The sequence below is a fragment of the Oryctolagus cuniculus genome, chromosome 14 (assembly GCF_964237555.1).
Source record: "Oryctolagus cuniculus chromosome 14, mOryCun1.1, whole genome shotgun sequence".
Lineage (NCBI taxonomy): Eukaryota > Metazoa > Chordata > Mammalia > Lagomorpha > Leporidae > Oryctolagus > Oryctolagus cuniculus.
The window spans coordinates 63,838,518-63,857,261 of NC_091445.1; the positions used below are offsets into that span (position 1 = coordinate 63,838,518).

Here is an 18,744-nt window from a genome sequence, read left to right on the forward strand (position 1 = left end):
GCCTGCCGATAGGGCCAGACCAAATGATCTTGCAGACCTGATATGGCCTGTGGGCCAGGTGTTCCCCACCCCTGTGCCCTAACGCTTTCTAGAGGCCCAAGTCCCAGCCTCATCTTTGCCCAGGGCTGCGCGGAACTGTGGCTTCCCTCCTCTGCGCCATCCTTTCTCACCCAGCATGCTTTGGAAGCTTCTGTGTGGTCTTCCGAGGGGCAGAGTCTTGCAGGTGGACGAGAGGCATACGCAGCAGCTGTCTGTCAGTGGCAGGGCGCATCAGCCATGGCCTTCTCCGTAGCATGCTAGCCGAGATCCTAAGGGCACCAGGCACTGCTGCCTGACCCTCAGCCGATAACCTCTCCTGCCTGCATCTCCCCACGGGGCTGTCTTGAAGACAGTTTATCCATAGAAGTGAATAAAAAGGCCCCAGAGCAGGCACTTTAGCAACACCGACCATTCTTGTATTTAGCATAAAAAGTACTTTTGGTTAAGTGGGAAACTTTTGAGCACCCCATTTAGGCCAGAACATGGGTCCCCATCCTTTGCTAAATGGTTGGACTCCTAGAAGTTTAAAGTTAGACACCAAGATCCAAGGCAGCGAATGTAATCCTGTTGGACCCCAGCACGCGGCGGGCAGGACATACTCTTAGCATCACGGCCGTTGTTGGCTGGAAGCAGTTTTCCAGCTTTGAAGCTCCCACTGAGAGATCCCGATATCCCCTCTAGGCAAGACTGTCCCACCCCCATCCCACTCTGTTCAGGGTCAGGAGATAAGAAACGGGCAGCGGATAAAGCGACTCTTAGCAAGGACAGGATAGTGCTGGCCGGCTTCCTTCCCAGGCTCACGCGGAGGGGCGTGGTGGCATTTTGGACGGTGGCCAGAAAGGACTGAAATGCTTCCCATCAGGCACCCCTGGGCTCTGGGGGTGGGGAACCAAACGAGAATAGCGCAGACTTCTGAGGGTGCTTCTCTGTCCCTCACCTTTCACCTGAGCTGGGGCCGCCTGTGAGTCTCACCTGGATTGGCACCTGGCAGGACACACACGGCAGGGCTGGCCAGCTCGCCAAAGCCAACGCAGAGACCTGGCTTTTTACGTCTCAGCAGCACTGCTGGGCCCTTCCACTGAGAGCTGGGGCAAGTCCTGGGAGGGCACCCCGCGGGCACAGTGACTCATGTTCCAGGTCGCTGTGCCTGAACCCACTGTAGGCATCAGCAGTCTTAGAAAAGGCAACAGAGGGCCCTGGGGGCTTGGCGTTCGCTTGATCTGCGAGAGGATCAGGTACAAGAAGCCCTCCCTTGACAGGTGCCCAGCCCGAGAGCACCCTGGGAAGGAGGCGGCCCGTTCTCCGTGTACAGACAGACGTAAACTGCATTTGAGATTCATAAGCCCGGTTCCGAGCAGAGACTCTGCAAGGGGCCAGGGGCTGGACGTGACGCCTGTGACTCTAAAAACATAACGAGTTCATGCATCAAAGAATTGTCCTCTCTCCTTTTTCTGCGGCCCAGGTTTAACTGCGGAACTGGAGTTGCCATCCTCGTGAGTGAGGCCAGAATCAAGCTGGGGGCGTGGCACACGGTGACGCTCTACAGGGATGGGCTGAACGGGCTGTTACAACTGAACAATGGCACCCCGGTGTCGGGCCAGTCCCAGGTGAGTCTGTCCCGGGAGGGCGTCGCCGCACAACAGAGCCAAGGCAGAGTCTGCAGAATTCGCCCGTTTTTATGGCCAACCCGTGCAACGAAGCTGGATGGGCTCCAGCTCCTTGTCACGCCCCCTAGCGGTGGTCTTCAGTACACATTCCCCGCCCACATATACCAGGATAAACTGCACGGTGCAAGTATTGGCTCAGTGGCGTGCCCACACCCTCGGGGTGCTGGGGCTGTGTGCCCAGAGCCGTTTCTCTTTCCACAAGGCCATCAAGGCCAGGGATAGAGGAGGCCTCTCTTGGAGGCCAGAACCCATTATTAATGCCAAACACAAAGCTTCCTTTTAAAGCAGAGATGGCGCAATCCTGTGGCTGTAGAAAATGGTCCCGAAAGCAGGAAAAATCCATCCATCCACCTGGTTTGGGAGGAAGTGGTAAAATAACAGGACTTTTGGGCTACTCAGCCAATCACCGGGGCGCCGCCAATTTGTTGTGCTCTGGGCCATTTTAGTGCTGTGTGGAGAGCACACAGTTTGGATTAGGAACCCAGGCTGTAATTATAATCAGGCGGTGCCCGGGTTCTCCAAGGGAAGATGGAGCAAGAAAGCCTTGGTGTGCATGTCTCTAACTTCCGTCTTGCTGAACCAAAAGTCTTTAAAAACGAAGAGAAAAAAAACCCTTAATCTCAGCCCTCGTGGTTGTAAAGGGACACGAATCCAAACCTGGCGGGTGTGGATCCCGGCAGTTGCTTCTGCCCGTGTTGCTAGCGAGGGAGGAGACAGGGTACATGAGCCACAGAGTCAGTTGGTACCAGAACAATAGGCCTAACGCGATCCATTGAAGTTCCGTAGGAAAAACGAAGCTTCCAACTTGGGTCCAGCACCATGCAAAGACGTATGGAGAAGCTGCAGTAGAAGCCGCACATGGGAACATGTCTTAGGGTTTAAAGCAAGGAAGTTCGATGGTGACCAAGGAACAGGGCACAACTAAAGACATTGCAGGATGCATTAACAGAAGTATAGCACGCAGAAAAAGGGAGGTGACGATCCAACTCCATTCTGGTCACTTCCCCCGGTCCTCTAGAGAGAACTCCATTTATACCTGTGATCACGTTGTCAGAGCGCCACAGCAATGGGAAGAAGCACCTGGGAGGGGCGGGCGGATGACATACCCTTCCTTCAAGGGCTGATTGGACGCTACTGTTTAGTTTAGAGAAGAGGAAGGCGTGGATGGTGGACTTTGTCACCGAGTCGCAGGAAATGTCTCAGGGGGGAGGATTTGTTCTGTGGACCCCCAAGGCTGAGGCCACATGAGGAGAGCTGCGGGGAGACCATTTCTAGCTGCCCCGATCACACACAGGCGTGCAGGAGTGCAGTGGGTCTCAGCAGCCATCGCCCTGTTCGGGCGGAAGGCGTTCAAAAAGTCACTTCCCCAAATCTGTCGAAGGGGGTACACAAGGGATCCAGCAGCCAGCGGGAACTGGGGTTCTAGGAGCTTCCCTGCCTGGTTTTCCCAGTCCTGAGGCTCGGATTTTAATGGACATAAGAATTGATCCTAAGAAGGCTGCAGTTTTCTGGCCCCTCGGGGCGCCGTGTGCGCCTGTGCCGCTGGGACTCACCACGGCAGTGGCAGGAGCAGAAGCACAGATGTGCAATGCTTGCTCACCCTGCTCGGGAGGTGCTGGGTCTCTTAAGCTCAGAAACAAGCCTGGGGTGAGGAGTCCTGTGCACAGGCTGCGTTAAGGGGGTGTTCCCAGGGGAAGCTGGGGAGGAGGAGAAGATGAACAGAGAGAGGAGGAAGTAAGCAAGAGAGAGCTCCCGGAAGTGCTTCAATGGATGGCTTTAGCCTGACCCCCACAGGGAAGCTCCACCATATAAATTATATCTAAGTTTTCCCAAACTGTTAAGGGCTGTCCTGGGGGAATGCAAACTCCAGGGTATTTCCATTTCTCTGCCTAGCACCAGGGACCTGAAGGCAAGCTCATCAAAGAAAGGCAAAGGCCAGGCTTGAGAACTTTGGGATATTGCAAAAGGAACTACCCCGAAATGCACTTAATGTTCTAGGAAAAAAAGATTGAGCCTTCAGATATCTTGTTATGATCCTGGATCATGGAACAGGACCAGCGAGTGAGAATGGGACCCAGAAGCAAATTCTGAGGATCTTGAAAGAAGCCAAGAGAGCACATGGTTGATCTCACGAAAGCGGAGTAGTCCAGTGGCTGGCAAACAAAGTCATCGAACCTTAAACCCACTGCGAGCACAGTACAGCTGCCTCACTCACACTCAGTCTACTCATTATAAGTTTTCTTCATTTTTTTCATTAGAAAACAAAAATGTAGCTTTTCTACTTGCTTGTAGTGAGCATTTAAAGAATACAGATTGCTTTCCCTGGCTTAGATTCTTGGCATTGCATATGTTCTGTCAATGTGCCTTTCCCCAAAGTCCTTTTTGGCCCTTTTACCCAAGTCATTGATATATTTCTGTAATAATAATAATAATAACCAAGGACATCTTAATTGCATCCCACCTAATATTCAGTTCTCTATTTGACAACCTCAAAACCTGCAGTCCAGACTCTGGTTTGGTCTAAAATTAGAAGATTGGAAATTGCCCCACCTCATTGTCATTAACACTGAAAAAAAGGAAGGAAGGAAGGAAGGAAGGAAGGAAGGAAGGAAGGAAGGAAGGAGGGAGGGAGGGAGGGAGGGAGGGAGGAGGGAAAGAGGGAGGGAGGGAGGGAGGAGGGAGGGAGGGAGGGAGGGGGAGGGAAGGAGGGAGGGGAGAGAGAAAGAAAACTAAAAATTAAAAAAGTTTGTGTCCGTAAATCAATTTTAGATGATTTTACAACACAATCTACTTGGCGATTTTCTTGCAGGATATGGTGCAGGGGTGACGAGGACAGGGGAGGGGCCAGGGTCAGCCCACTCACCTGCAAAACCACCGCTGGCCCCTGTGGAGGTACAGAGGGTGGCCAAGGGTCAGAGCGAGCTGCTGTCAGGATGGGGATGAGGGTGCCCTTTGGGACACCTGGTGCAGTCCACCGCGTGCCCCACTGCTTGCTGGGGTGGCTGTGGCTCTGGCCGGCTCTTGCCTCCCCTTCCAGGCAGTCCTCACTCCTCTCTCTGGAAACCCAGCCCCCTGGCAGGCTCACTGAGCTTCCTGTGGCAAGCATGGTTGAATTTCCCAGGCGGGCAATCGCTGAAAGAGAAACACTGACAGAAGCTTGAACCGGGGTGCTGTGACCCACATGCTCACAGAGAGCCTCATCCGTTGGAACATGTCCTGCTTTATCTGCCCTTTAGTGACATGGACGTTTCCTCTTTCTTAAAGGGACAGTACAGTAAAATCACTTTCCGGACGCCGCTCTACGTTGGTGGAGCTCCCAGCGCTTACTGGTTGGTCCGAGCCACGGGAACCAACCGGGGCTTCCAAGGCTGTGTGCAGTCACTGGAGGTGAATGGGAAGAGAATTGACATGAGGCCCTGGCCGCTGGGCAAAGCACTCAGCGGGGCTGATGTGGGTGAGCAGCTGCCCTGTGGGTTTGGGACACTCCTGTGGGGTTGTCTTTCTGGTGTGGGCCAGGGAGGTGATAGTGACCTGGGTTGCAAGCCTGGGGGGCTGGGAGATGTAGAGCTTCAGAAGGGAGGTGAGGGATCTATCTGCATAGAAGTTGACCTTGAGCCTGAGCACCACAATATGGCAACAGTGTTGTCCCACGTGCCTTTGGTTGTGTTCTGCAGCCAGCCCGGACCTCTCTGTGACTCGTGGCACGGTCTCACTGGACAAAGCAGCCAACAAGTCTGTCCCCACACCCTGACACACCAAGTCCATTGGCAAAGCAGGTGCAGCCACGTTGAAAAGAGCTTCCATAGGCTCGGTTTCAGGAGAAGTGATCAAATTCTAATTCTTTCTTTATTTTTTATTTTTTAAAAGATTTTATTTATTTACTTGAGAGGCAGAGTTACAGACAGAGAGAGAGAGAGATCTTTCATCTGCTGGTTTACACCCCAGATGGCCGCAATGGCTGGAGCCAGGCAGATCCAAAGCCAGAGGCCAGGAGCTTCTTCTGTCTGGGTCTCCCATGTTAGTACAGGAGCCCAAGGACTTGGGCCATCCTCTGCTGCTTTACCAGCCCATAGCAGAGAGCTGGATCAGAAGTAGAGTAGCCAGGACTTGAACCAGTGTCTGTATGGGATGCCGGCACTGTAGGTAGATGCTTAACCTGCTATACCACAGCGCCGGCCCCCGAATTCCAATCCTTAGCCACTGGACAAACTCCTTCTCTTCACTCTCATTTTCTCCTCATATAAGAAGATGACATTATTATCTAGGAGGCAGAAATTATTGTACCCATTGTAAGGATGAAGGAAGTGGGGCTTCTAGGAGTCAGATAGCTTATCCACAAGCAGGCAGAGCTGGGGTCAAAGTTCCTTTATCTTGACGAGGAGGGCTCAGCAGCTGGGTGGATGCACTGACTCCATCAGCACCCACACTTTCTTCCTCGCACCCTCGGGGTTGGGAGTTTCCTTCTCTTGGAAGTAAATGTATCCGTCTACTCTCTGAGCCCATCCTTCCAGGCTTCCTGGGCGCCTTGCAGCCAGGATGCCCTTCTCCAGAGCCCAAGCGTTCTTAACACTTCCTCACCGTGACCCTTTTCACGGTCTGGTGAAACCTGTGGACTTCCTCTCAGGAGGATATTTTTTACTGGAAAGGCAGAGAGACAGAGACAGACACAGAGATCTTCCATCTGCTGCTTCACTCCCCAAATGCCTGCAGCAGCCAAGCCTGGGGTCGGCCAAAGCCAGGACCCTGGAACTCAGTCTGGGTTTCTCCTGTGGGTGGCAGGTGCTCGGGTGCTTGGCTCATCACCACTGCCTCCCAGAGGACCTGGCAGCTGAATCATAGCGGACACTCACACCCAGGCCATCTTACCTGCTGCACACCAACCACTTGGACCCAGAATGATGTCTTTAAGTGCAGGAAATTAATCTATAGCATAGTACGAGAGGAAACAATTATATTGAAATAAGCCATAAAATATTTTTAGGCTTTGATATGACAATGATGTATGGGCTCTCTGGAAAGCATGAAAGAACAACATGATTTAACAGTGGGTGAAATCACTACACGATTTCAAACGAACAGAGGGTTTACATGATATTTTTGTGATATCTGCCACAAGTGGAATGGGACAACAGCCAGGAGGGCTGCTGGTCTCAAGTCACAAACTCCTGCTCATACGGCAAGTACGTCGCCTGCATCCGTGGTTGCAGGAAACAATTTCGGTCTGAGGATAGGGAAAATAAAGCTGTACTATTTTTCCTGTCCAAGTTCTGGCTTATCCACACCCACTCAGGTCCTCTCTCCAGCTCACACCAGCGTCATGCTTGGCATAGCCCCGCCACGCCTGCGGAGCTGGGATCCTGGGGGCCTCTTTCCTTCCCGTGAGGGTCTGAGCGAGCCACGGAGACCCCAGTCTTCTTGCCCCGCGCTTATCCAGAGCAAACTCCTCGGCTTCTTCTGTGAAACCAGTGCCTGTTCCCAGCCTCCCTCCTTCCTTCACTCTTGTCGCCTTTCTTTCAGTCTTGCAAGCGACAAACCCTGAGGCCATGCGGGAGTCTTTTTCCATCCTGGAACTCAAGAGCGAATCGCTGATTTCTCTTCCCTGTGTCTCTGGAGTCCTCCCCATTGGCCGCGCGCTCTGCCCGTCCGGGCCCTGTGTCCCTCCCCGGAGGATTTCTTAGCTTCCTCCCACCCCCGTGCCCTCACAGCTCTGCTTGCCTGCCATCCCTGCGGACACTGCTGAACCACCGCCAGCCTGGCAGGGTGGTGGATCTGACCCTCTTCCGGGCCCTCTCCCAACCCCGCCCTCACCTCTTCAAAATAAGACCGTCCCAGTGCAGACGCTCTGCAAAGTCACTTCTTCCATGCATGTCTAAAATAACCCCAGGACTCCACATCCTGCTGTGGAGTCAGCCCTTTTCCGAGAAGAATCGCAGCCCGCAGGGATCGTCGGGGCCACAGGCACCTGCCAGTTTGGCTCTGGAAGATCAAAGCTGGAGTCTGCCTGGGAGACTTGCGAGTGCTGGGGATGGTGGTTTCAGGGCTGTGCCCACAGTGAAGCCGCCCATCACCCCCAGCCCCTCTGCCTGAGCTGCAATTCACAGAGCCACCCTGCCCTGGCTGGGGTGGCAGCCCTTTCAGAGGGCCCTAATTAAATTCTCTCATGGTATGTGAGGTCAGGCTCCTTTCCTGGGTCCAGCCCCGGTGCCCAGTCCTGCCCACTCCTCCTAGGAGTCTTAATGAAGAGGGAAGACTGGATCTGTTCAGTGGAAGCAGATGATGGGTGGGGAAAGGAGACTCGCCCTGCTCACACGGGGGTCAGTCCCCAGCTCATACAGGTGGAGCACTGGGGGAGTGAGAGGGGGCACAGCTGGACCCTTCAGGGACCAGAGAGTGGCACCCCTGCCTCCATCACCAGGTGCTCTGGCCTGGGTTGGGGTCCTTCCACCTAAAGACAAAAGAAAGAGCAAAGCAGCACACAACAGTAGCCCAGGAGGTCGTGATGTGCAGCCTTTCAGCACGTGTGGCTGTAGGGCTGCTCCCTGGCCCTCCTAGGATGGAAACTTTAGAGGTGGGAGGTGGGGTTCTGGAAGCCACGCCCTAAGGTATCACGGAGCCCTCCCTGCCCCAGACAGCAGAGTCCACAGTTCTCATGAGTCAATGAGCTTACACACGGGCTGCTTAACTCCTTCCCTGCTGTCCCCACTCGTCCTAACTATGAACCAACAAGGCGGGAGCACTTAAGCTAATTGGGGTCATAGAAATCAGAATGCTTTTAGCACAAACCCTCTGCTGGCATCGGAGGGATTGAAAGCCACTCCCCGGGGGAAGCACCGTGAGATGGATTAGAACAGCAACAACTCAGTCATCTCTGTCGGGGGTCATAAAATTGCCCAGCCACTTCTTAGGTGATAGATTGTAACCACCGCAATTTAAATAAAGGCTCTGTAGCTCATCAGAAAGGACAAGCCGAAATCCAGCTGTGTGTGTGTGTGTGTGGGTTGGGGCGGGGTGGGAGGCGGCCAGGAGAGGGAAGGGCCCCTCCCCCGTTCAGGACAGGCAGCTGTTGGCGTGCCGGGGACTGGCCCAGGTGCTGATGGGCTGTGGAACTCCCACTCTGTGTTTAGGGGAATGCAGCAGTGGAATCTGCGACGAGGCCTCGTGCGTCAATGGCGGCACCTGCACAGCAGTCAAGGCCGACTCCTACATCTGCCTGTGTCCGCTCGGATTCAAAGGTCGCCACTGTGAAGACGGTGAGAGAGAGGAACCCGGACACCAACAGTATTCTCCCTATGTGTTAATTCCCGTGGATGTGGCTTTCACATCGGTGTTGCTGGTAGGGGAGGGATGAGAGAATCTTTCTTAGCACTTGGAGTCTCTCTAGGTGCGCCGGTTTCAAACCGATCAAAGACTAGTTCATTTATAGATGATGAGCGCGGGTGGGCTCTTCGTGCCTCTCAAAGTACTTGCCAGAAGCTTATCTTGTGTGCTTTCTGTCAGACCGAATTCAAAGCATTTGAAATGCATGTTCTAATTTCTGACAGTTTCAAAGAAAAGACTGAGAAAGTATTTGCAGAAACCTTAGCAATGTGATAGGCCAAAAGTGATGTTGCTTTTTCTTCTTTGTACTATTCTACTGACAGATTCTGCTCTCAACATCTCAGTACCGAATATGATATGGAAATATATACATGCACACACATATGTGCATCATTGAAACACACGCATGCGCACACATGCAAACACAAAAATGCATACAGATAACAACATTTCAAAGATTTTACAAAGCCACGTGGGCTTAAGCATGCTTTAATTTTTCCTGATTTACAAAATGAAAACTAAACTGTGACTCAGTCTGCAAAGCTAGTCACGTGGCATCACGAGTAATTCAGACTTGGATCTATAGTACTCTAATGGGGTAACAATCTCAGGTCTCCTGTGACCGGGGCATGTGAGTCAAGGTAACTGTTACTGTCGCAGCATTGCAGAATTCAGTAGCTTTTAGAAGAGAAGGCCAATTCTTTTTTTTTTTTTAAGATTTATTTATTTATTTGAAAGACAAAGTTACAGAGAGAGACAGAGACAGAAAGGTCTTCCATCTGCTGGTTCACTCCCCAGATGGCTGCAATGGTTGGAGCTGTGCTGATCTGCAGCCAGGAGCCAGGAGCTTCTTCCAGATCTCCCACGTGGGTGCAGGGGCCCAAGGACTTGGGCCATCTTCTATTGCTTTCCCAGGCCATAGCAGAGAGCTGGATCAGAAGTGGGGCAGCTGGGTCTTGAACCAGTGGTGGCTTTACCCACTACATCACAGCACCAGCCCAGGCCAATTCTTATATGACAAATCACTGCAGCCTGTAGGGGCATGGGAGCAGCCCTGCTCCCAGCAATCATTCGGGGACTGGGGTCCCCACTGTCTAGTGGCTGTTTTAGTGCCTTCGGTCCTCCATTGCTGCAGGGAAGCTGGGCAGTGAGCTGCAGGACTGTACCCCGGAGGACCAGAGCAAGCGGTGGGGGCAGAACCAGCGGTGCAGGGCTCTCTGACCCCTGCGTTTCTCCCCAGCCTTCACCCTGAGCATCCCGCAGTTCAGAGAGTCTCTGCGGTCGTTCGCCGCCACACCCTGGCCCCTGGAGCCCCGGCATTACCTGTCCTTCATGGAGTTGGAGATCACCTTCCGGCCGGACTCGGGAGACGGGGTACTCCTGTACAGCTACGACACGGACAGCAAAGATTTCCTGTCCCTCAACATGGCGGGGGGCCACGTGGAGTTCCGCTTTGACTGTGGCTCCGGGACTGGTGTTCTCAGGTGAGGGCTGCCACCTGCTGGAATTCCCTCCTCCAAAATGCCAATCAGTAACCACTGTGGAGAAACCTCCCACGACAGCCCCCTGCTTACCCTCTTCCCGTCTCCCCTGCACGGTCCAGCTGCTGGATCCTGTCTACTTCCTAACTATTTCAGGCTCCCTCTATATTCTGTCTTCCTGCCTTTGCACAAGTTGGCTACCCAGCAGGTAGCAGTTCTCTGCTTTGAACCATGCTCATGCTTTGAACCACCTGCTTCTGGTGGGGGTGGACTCCTTGTCTCCACCTGGGTCCTAAGGTGCTGTCATTAGAAACCTGATAAACTTAACAAACCATCACCTCACACGGTGTACGCTCACCAATGTGTGTTGGCTAGGAAAAAAAGTATCAGCAAATCTCATTGAAGGGAAATGTCCTTGGTGGTATCACTTTAAATTCTGACTTTCCTCTTGAACTATTTCTGTAATGGAAACTGCCAATGAGTCACCAACAGCACAAAGATCCGTGCCCTGACCAGTATATGGCGAGTAGTTGGATTAGCGTGGTGGTAAATGGATTCTCCTAAAAACACTGGCTGGTATTTTCAGACTTGGTAGGAGTAGTCCAATTGTCCCTCCTGTTATGAAGTTTGTACTGTGGGGTCATCTAGGAAACTGCTTGTTCTCGTACAGGTGAGGCCATGTATCTTAGAATTTCTCAGTGTCTGTGCTTGGCAGGTATTGGATTTTCCTTTGTTTATGTCTCCCCCTTCTTACATCGTTCCTCCCATGTCGGTTTTAACCTTCAAGCCAGATGCACGGTAATTTAATGGCAGCATGCCTCTTGCTTCTCCACTTGCCTGATTCTGCCCTTCTGAAATTCAGTAGGACGTCTCCTACTGCTCCGCGGTGCCCTGGATCGGGATATCAGTCAGTGTGTTGTTGTAAGGGAAGTTGCAGCTGTGTACGGTCACCGTCCGTATTGCTTACCTGTCATTTATAGAAAGAGTCTGCAGGTGCGGTGTCACCACCGTTCATCACCCTGAACTGCTGATCATTTTCTAAGGCTGCTGGGACATCTTCACAGTGTTGTTTCAACAATTCTGTAAAAAGGGCACGGGGTTAGTTTTTGTCCTTGTGGCTCAACTGCTACACCCAGGTGACATGTCCCACCTTGGGAATTGGACAACATTTTTGTACCTCTGATTATGCAAAAACATCCCATATCTCATGACAATTTTGGTGGGTATTTAATTGACTCCATTTACATATGATTATGCAAAACAGCCTAAACAAGTCATTCAGAACTACATGTCAAGTTGAGAAAGGAAGACACCTTGAATATCACCTTGCAATTGGCAGTGGCTTCTTTCTCAATGAGGAGTGACCAGAGAGAGGCAGGGAAGGCCAGGGCTTGTCAACCCTCCTCCCGGACAGGCTGCCCTCTCTGTCCTGCTGCTCGGTGGCGGCAGCGCCAGCTCTACCATCCCAGGCCCAAGGACCCCTTACACATCCCGCGTTTCTCCCTTTCATAACTCCATGCCTGTTTGTGACACAAGGTGCTTTCAAATTTTAAAGACCTAAGCTGCTGCTTCCCAGACTGTCAGGAAAGGGAAGTGGGAAACAGGTTCTCTGAGTGTCAGAAGACGCAAATGAGGCAGGAGTTTCCAAGGAAGGAGGCACCCTCTGGGTCCTTGTCCCGTCCTCGGCCCAGCCTAAGCCAACAGTAGCCAGCCCTGTTGATGCCTCAGCCGCTCCCTTGGAAGCTGTTTATTTTGAAAACCATTTCAGAGACTTTCCGCTCATTAAGAAAATTCAGTGTATGGCTGAACTACAGGAAGTTGAGGGACTGGCCACGTGGTTTTAGCTCGAAGAGGAGGAGAAGGTGGCAAATTCATTATGAACTTGATTCAAAAATCGAGACAGTTGGAATGAGTTCTTTATAGCCATGATCGATATCCCTGTGCTAGGGGAAGGCAGGGTGTTGACCCTGAAGGACCTCTGTGAGGCAGGACGTGAGAGTGGTGCTGTTAGTTATTATGGAGATAGACCACTTAAAAAGGGCCCCTTGTTTCTTTATTGCATATTGATTTAGGCAAGGTGATTAAATTCTAATTGCTAAGGACAAATCACAAAAGCATTTGCCAGCACAAAAGAAAGAAATCAAGTTAGGGGGTGGTGACCCTTCAATAATTGTGCCCATTGCTATTCCTTATGGTTGTCTGAAGAGGATCCAGGAGCGAAAAGTAATTGGGAGGTTCAGTGATGGCTGGGGACGCGGCATCGTTGGAAAGACGCATGCAATCATCATACTCTTTCTGCAAACCCCGCTATTTAATGTAACGCATGGAACTCCCATAAATATCATCTAAACTTCAAGTGCTGCTACCTTCAATTAGTAATTGGATTTTATAAAAGCGATTTTCATCCTTGCCACAATATCACAAAACACGAGCTCTGTCTCCCCTTCTCTCAGTCCGTGTTGTGCTGCTGTAACAGAATCCCGGAGACTGGGTTGGTTATTTATTTATGTATTTATTTTAGAGATTTATTTATTTATTTGAAAGACAGAGTTACAGAAAGAGAAGGAGGGAGGGAGGGAGGGAGGGAGGGAGGGAGAGAGAGAGAGAATCTTCCATCCACTGGTTCACTTCCCAGATAGCCACAACACCTGGGGCTGGGCCAGACTAAAGCCAGGCACCTCTGGCATGGGCCCAAACTACATTCCCAGGTACATTAGCAGAGAGCTGGATAGGAGGTGGAGCAGCTGGGATGGGAACCAGCGCCCACATGGGATGCAGGCATCTCAGGCGGCAGCTTAAACCACTGTGCACATGCATGCGCGTGCGCACACAAGAGATAGAGACAGAGGGAGGAAGAGAGGAGGCAGGAGGCTGAATCCATCCTTTTATCATGAAGTCACTCCCACAATAATGGCAGCAATCTCTTGGCCAAATCACAGAGAAACCCTATTTCTTGGCACTGTTGCCTTGAGGATTCAGTTTCTAACACTTGAACTTTGGGGGACACATCCGAACCATGGTACCCCAGCACTTTGTGATGAAAAAGTTTAAACATAGAGAAGTGCAGAGAATTGTACAGGAACCATTCCTCTGACCACTACCTCATGAGTTGCCTTATCACATCTAGCCATCCTTGTATCTATTCGTCCTCCCTCCCTCCCTCCCTCCCTTCCTCCCTCCCTCCCTCCCTCCCTCCCTTCCTTCCTTCCTCTGTCCATGCATTAAAAAGGATGTTTGCAGACATGAGTTTTTTTGCACCATCACCATAGGAAGCTCGTGAACCCTTCCAAGCCTGTGCTCAGTTATGGTTGTATTTTACCCTCGTGTCACCCAAGTCTACAAGACCAGATGCACTGTCCCCACATTTCAGGATTATTAGAAGGGATGCATAATACAATAAATGCAGTGCTCCTACCAGGAAAGGATCCAATAATTGGTAGCTCATCTGCTGTTGTTACTAGGTGGGGATTATTGTTTTCTTTTTGCTACATGAATTAGTGCACCTCAGGTTGGCACCAGGCGCCTCATAACTAAATGGGTGAAAATCCCCCCTGACATGCTAATCCAGGCTTGGTTTCTAGAGACGCAGAGCCGACAGGCTCTGGTTCTCGATATGTAGAAAAAGGTAGCTTGGGAGGGGTTGGCTTAATGATTATGGAGACTGAGAAGTGCCATGGCCTGCCGTCTACAAGCTGGAAGCTCGACAAAGCTGGTAGTGTAGTTCTACCCAAGCTTGAAGGCCTCACAACTAACAGGTCCACGGTGCACATCCCAGTTGAAATCCAAAGGCCTCAGAACCGCCCGCGTCTTGAAAACCCCAGAACTAAGAGCATCAATGCCAAAGGGCAGGAGAAGATCGACGCTTCAGCTCTTCTCCCTTCCTCCACCTACCAGGTCTATTCAGGCCCCCAGCAGGTTGGGTGATGTCACCAGACTCGGGGACAGGGGTCTTTGCACCATCTACCGATGCAAAGGCTAATCTCTTCTGAAGCCCACTCTCAGACACATCCAGAAAAGAGTGTTCTAGCTAATGTTGTACCAGCTCTCTCGGCATCCCTTAGCCCAGACAAGTTGACCCGTAAAATTTACACCGTGTCTTCCTTCAACAGGAGTGAAGAACCCCTCACCCTTGGCCACTGGCACGAGCTACGGGTGTCTCGCACAGCAAAGAATGGGATCTTGCAGGTGGATAAGCAGAAGGTGGTTGAGGGAATGGCAGAGGTAAGAGAAACACACCTTTTCTCTTGGTGGTTAGTGTGAACCAGATTGACTTCTACTTGGTACAAAAATAGCACAGTAGAGTGGTTAAGCACACAAATGCCAGTACCCCGGTTGAAATCCCGGCTTTCCACTGCTCAAATTGCTTAACTTTTCTATTCCTCCTCAACTATGAAGGCGAATAATGGTAGTACCAGCTTCATAATGTTGTAGGGATTAAGCGAATTAATATTTAATAAGCACAGCCCTTACAAAATTGTCTTCTACTCCCTTCACCCCCCACTTATGGACAGGGTAATGTAGTGTGGGGTGGGACCATTGGTTTGGGAGTGACACCTCAGACAAGAAGAGAGTGTAAAACCAGACTCCTGGAGCTCAAAACCTAGCTCATGATGCACCAGTGGGCTGAGCCCAGTCACCCCTTGTCCATTTCTCAACTCACAGTTATCCTCATATCAATGAGGAGAGAGTGATAATGATGGTGCTTTCAATCATACGGAAATAAGAAATAAGCTAATTGTACTTGTAAAACACAGCAATGCCCTACAGGAGATCAGGACTGTGAAGCTGTTTAAAAGTATTTTTCTAATTAGCTTCTAGTGTACTTTCATGATTCAAAAGCTCAAAGTTTCTACTCAAGTTTACAACTTTCTTCCGTGATTCTGTTCCCAAGGTCATGTCCAAAGAAAACACTTTTAAAAGGAGCTAAAGGAAGTTTTGCTTTAAACCATAACCTGCTAGGATTCTGCGTGCACAAAAATGCACAGCCCCTAAAAACACAGGGAATTTTGGATGTGCCAGTGTCTTAGTTCCCAATAGTCTTCCTTCTGTGCAAAACAAGGGTCAGAGGGCGCTGATGAAGCTGGGTGTGCTGATCAGTCAGCAGTGGATTGGCAGAGAAAGGAAAAGGAGGGAGGGAGACCTTCACTGGGGAATGAGGTCTTGGGCCCAGGAGGACAGAAGCAAAGAGGACTCACTTGTCTAGAACAGTGTTGGGGCCCACAGTGGCGAGAGGACCTGTGCAAACCAAGCACCTCCTTGGGAAAGAGAAGAATCCGAAACTAGGATCTTCTCCAGGAGGTGAGCACCCTTCACGCCTACAAAATCCTCCATAAGTATTTGAGGAAGGGAAGAGGGAGGGGAGGTAGGGGCAGAGGGGAGGGGAAACAGGAGGAAAGGGAAGGGGGAAGGAGAGAAGGCAGGAGAAGGAAGAGGAGGGCAGGGAAGGGAAGGGGGAAGGAAGATGGATGAAGGAAGTGGATTTCAAAGCCAGGGACGCTTGTGGCATAATCCAGAAAATTCTAACAGCTCACTTGTATCCAAAACAGAATTAGAGGCTCCCAGATGTAGACTGGCTATATGCTGGCCTAATCCTATAAGTTCAGAAAGGCATTGTATCTCTCTAGGCCTCAATTTCAGTCACCTGTACAACAGGAATGAACACGTAGGATGGGATTGTCCGTGACCATCAGTGAGGTCAAGTCTCTGGTTAGAAATAAGGAACTCTTCAGGACGTGGTGTTTACCTTTAGGGTTCAGGAGACACAAAGGAGCATGTGTACCTCAGGGTTTCCATCACCACCACTGCAGAAGCACTAAGATAGAGCCAGCACCCACTGTATAGTTTTTCAACTGCCTGCAGCTGGGTGGAGCTGACTGGAGCTGCTGCCCCCGCCCTGGATGGTGGGGTGTACATTGCGTGTGCCTTTGAGACATGTCCTACAGAGGCTGCTCTGAGGCCCACAGGTGGGGGAAGTCCTGATGCTTGACCTCTGTGGCCTGAACCTTAATCATGTCTCTCCCCCTGGAGAGATTCTGGAATCCAGCACCCTAGTTCTGCATTCCAGCACCCTAGTTCTGCATTCCATCTTCAAAGCCTGGCTGACAGGGGCGATGGTCTTAGCTCTAGGAGGCAGATGGGCACAAAGGTTAGAATAGTCTGAGAGGCAAACCCAGGATGTAGGCACCCAGGAGCCCATGTCCAGACTCAACCTGACCCTTCTCAGTGGAAGCAGACAGCCCTGAAAAGTACCAAGATCCCAGGGTTGGGTCCACCCCTAGCAGGCAGGGCTGCTGAGGGCTCCGCCAGCCCCAGCCCAGGGGTCTGCTCAAAATGCTTCCAGCCAAGAGGAAGTGACGGATCCTACACCAAGCACTTCCCCTGCAGAGCAGGCCTCACTTGGGGAGGTTTTCTTCTTCTTTCCTGGAGTCCCCTGTGGGTGGAGCAGCTGCATCTCTTGTTACAGAGAGAGGGAGAGGGAGAGACAGAGAGAGAGATCTTCTACTGGTTCACTCTCCAGATGGCTGCAGCAGCCAGAGCCAGGCCAGTCCAAAGCCAGGATCCTGCCCTCTGCCCACATTCCCTCCAGAACCCTGGCTTGCTCCAGTGTCCCCAATTCTAAGTCTTCCTTGGCCACCTCCCCACTCCCCATGTCTGGAGTAGGGGATGAGGCATCCATACTCCCCAAGTCACCCATAGGCACCTATACAGACCTCATCAGTGCTGGTTACCACCTGCCTGTGTACTTACCTGTATTCCCCACAGTGTAAAGTGTAAACCCTTACAGGTTAGGACCTGGGTCTTTTGTTGTTGTTGTTCTAGCACTTAACACAAGTGCCTGGAACATAGCAGGCACTACTAGTTTTTGTTTATTAAATGATTTTTGTTTATTAAATGATTAAAGGCTGCTACTCTTTGTTCTTCTTGGATCACAAACCCAAGAAAATAGTAACTTATGTGCCTAGAATGTGCTCACCCCCAGGTATCTCAAATTTTGTTTATTTCAAAGTGTTATAAGATTTTAGAATTTTGCTTGTATCACTAGAGTTGATTGAGTTCAGGTGTAAATGTTACACAGCGCTTGCTGTCTGGCCCAGCCACTGCAGTGTTTAACCAACTGCTAAAGCCTCTACAAGGAAAGGAAGCCTCTGGGGTCTCGCCCTGGGGTACCCTGTTCCACTGAGATTGTCTGTGTACTTTGTGTTTGATAACAAGGACTCCTCCCTCAATCCACGCCTGCCCTTTCTGGCCTCCAAGAGCTTCCATCCTTACCATTGCCGAACGTAATGATACCAATCATATTGGAAAAAAATGATGTTGCTTCCAGCTTTGGCCAAGCACTAAATAAGTGTTAGTCAGCAGCATAGCCAGACTGTGCCACAGCCAGTCATGCACAACCCCTGCATAGCAACAGCTTATAAGGAGGGTTTGGTTCTCACGCATCCAAGCGTGCCCACCTGTGGTTAGCTGACCTTTAATCTGAGGCTGGGCTGAAGGAACAGAGGCAGGGAGAAGAGGCCCTGGTGAGCCACTCCCTGGCTCTGAAAGCTTCTGTCCAGAATGGACTCGAGGCCAGCGCGGCAGCTCACTAGGCTAATCCTCTGCCTGAGGTGCCGGCACACCGGGTTCTAGTCCCGGTCCGGGCGCCGGATTCTGTCCCGGTTGCTCCTCTTCCAGTCCAGCTCTCTGCTGTGGCCTGGGAGGGCAGTGGAGGATGGCCCAAGTCCTTGGGCCCTGCACCCACATGGGAGACCAGGAGGAAGCACCTGGCTCCTGGCTTTGGATCAGCGCGGTGCGCCGGCCGTAGTGGCCATTGGAGGGTGAACCAACGGCAAAGGAAGACCTTTCTCTCTGTCTCTCTCTCTTACTGTCCACTCTGCCTGTCCACAAAAAAAAAAAAAAAAAAAAAACAGAATGGACTCGGTTCACTGCTCACATTTTATTGGCTAACGCAGGTCACATGGTTCCCTTTCCTACAAGGAGGGCCCTGATGTTGTGTGCTGTGCACCAAGGAATGGTAATGCAGGCTGCACATTCACTGTGACCCACAGACAAAGTGCATGCAAAACTACTTCAAAATGTTTATGAGCAATGCCTATTATGAAATAGAGATTCATGGGTCTCAAAATATTTTTAAGTTAAGTTTTATTTATTTTAAAGGCAGAAATAAAAAGGCAGAGAACTTCATCCACTGGTTCTCTCCCTAAATACCTGCAACAGCCAGGGCTGGGCCAGGCTAAAGC

The 18,744-nt window shown here is 51.2% G+C and overlaps 1 protein-coding gene across 4 annotated transcripts in view; it reads left to right on the forward strand.

Moving 5' to 3' along the window:
• Positions 1 to 18,744, forward strand: part of EGFLAM (EGF like, fibronectin type III and laminin G domains) — a 192,452-nt gene that overhangs the window by 146,774 nt on the left and 26,934 nt on the right. For all 4 annotated transcript variants that reach the window (XM_051853511.2, XM_070056648.1, XM_051853512.2 and 1 more), the window contains 5 exons: positions 1,502 to 1,646; positions 4,971 to 5,160; positions 8,831 to 8,956; positions 10,264 to 10,507; positions 14,614 to 14,725. In XM_051853511.2, the coding sequence (XP_051709471.2) occupies positions 1,502 to 1,646; positions 4,971 to 5,160; positions 8,831 to 8,956; positions 10,264 to 10,507; positions 14,614 to 14,725 (817 nt within the window). The remainder of the gene's footprint in view (positions 1 to 1,501; positions 1,647 to 4,970; positions 5,161 to 8,830; positions 8,957 to 10,263; positions 10,508 to 14,613; positions 14,726 to 18,744) is intronic.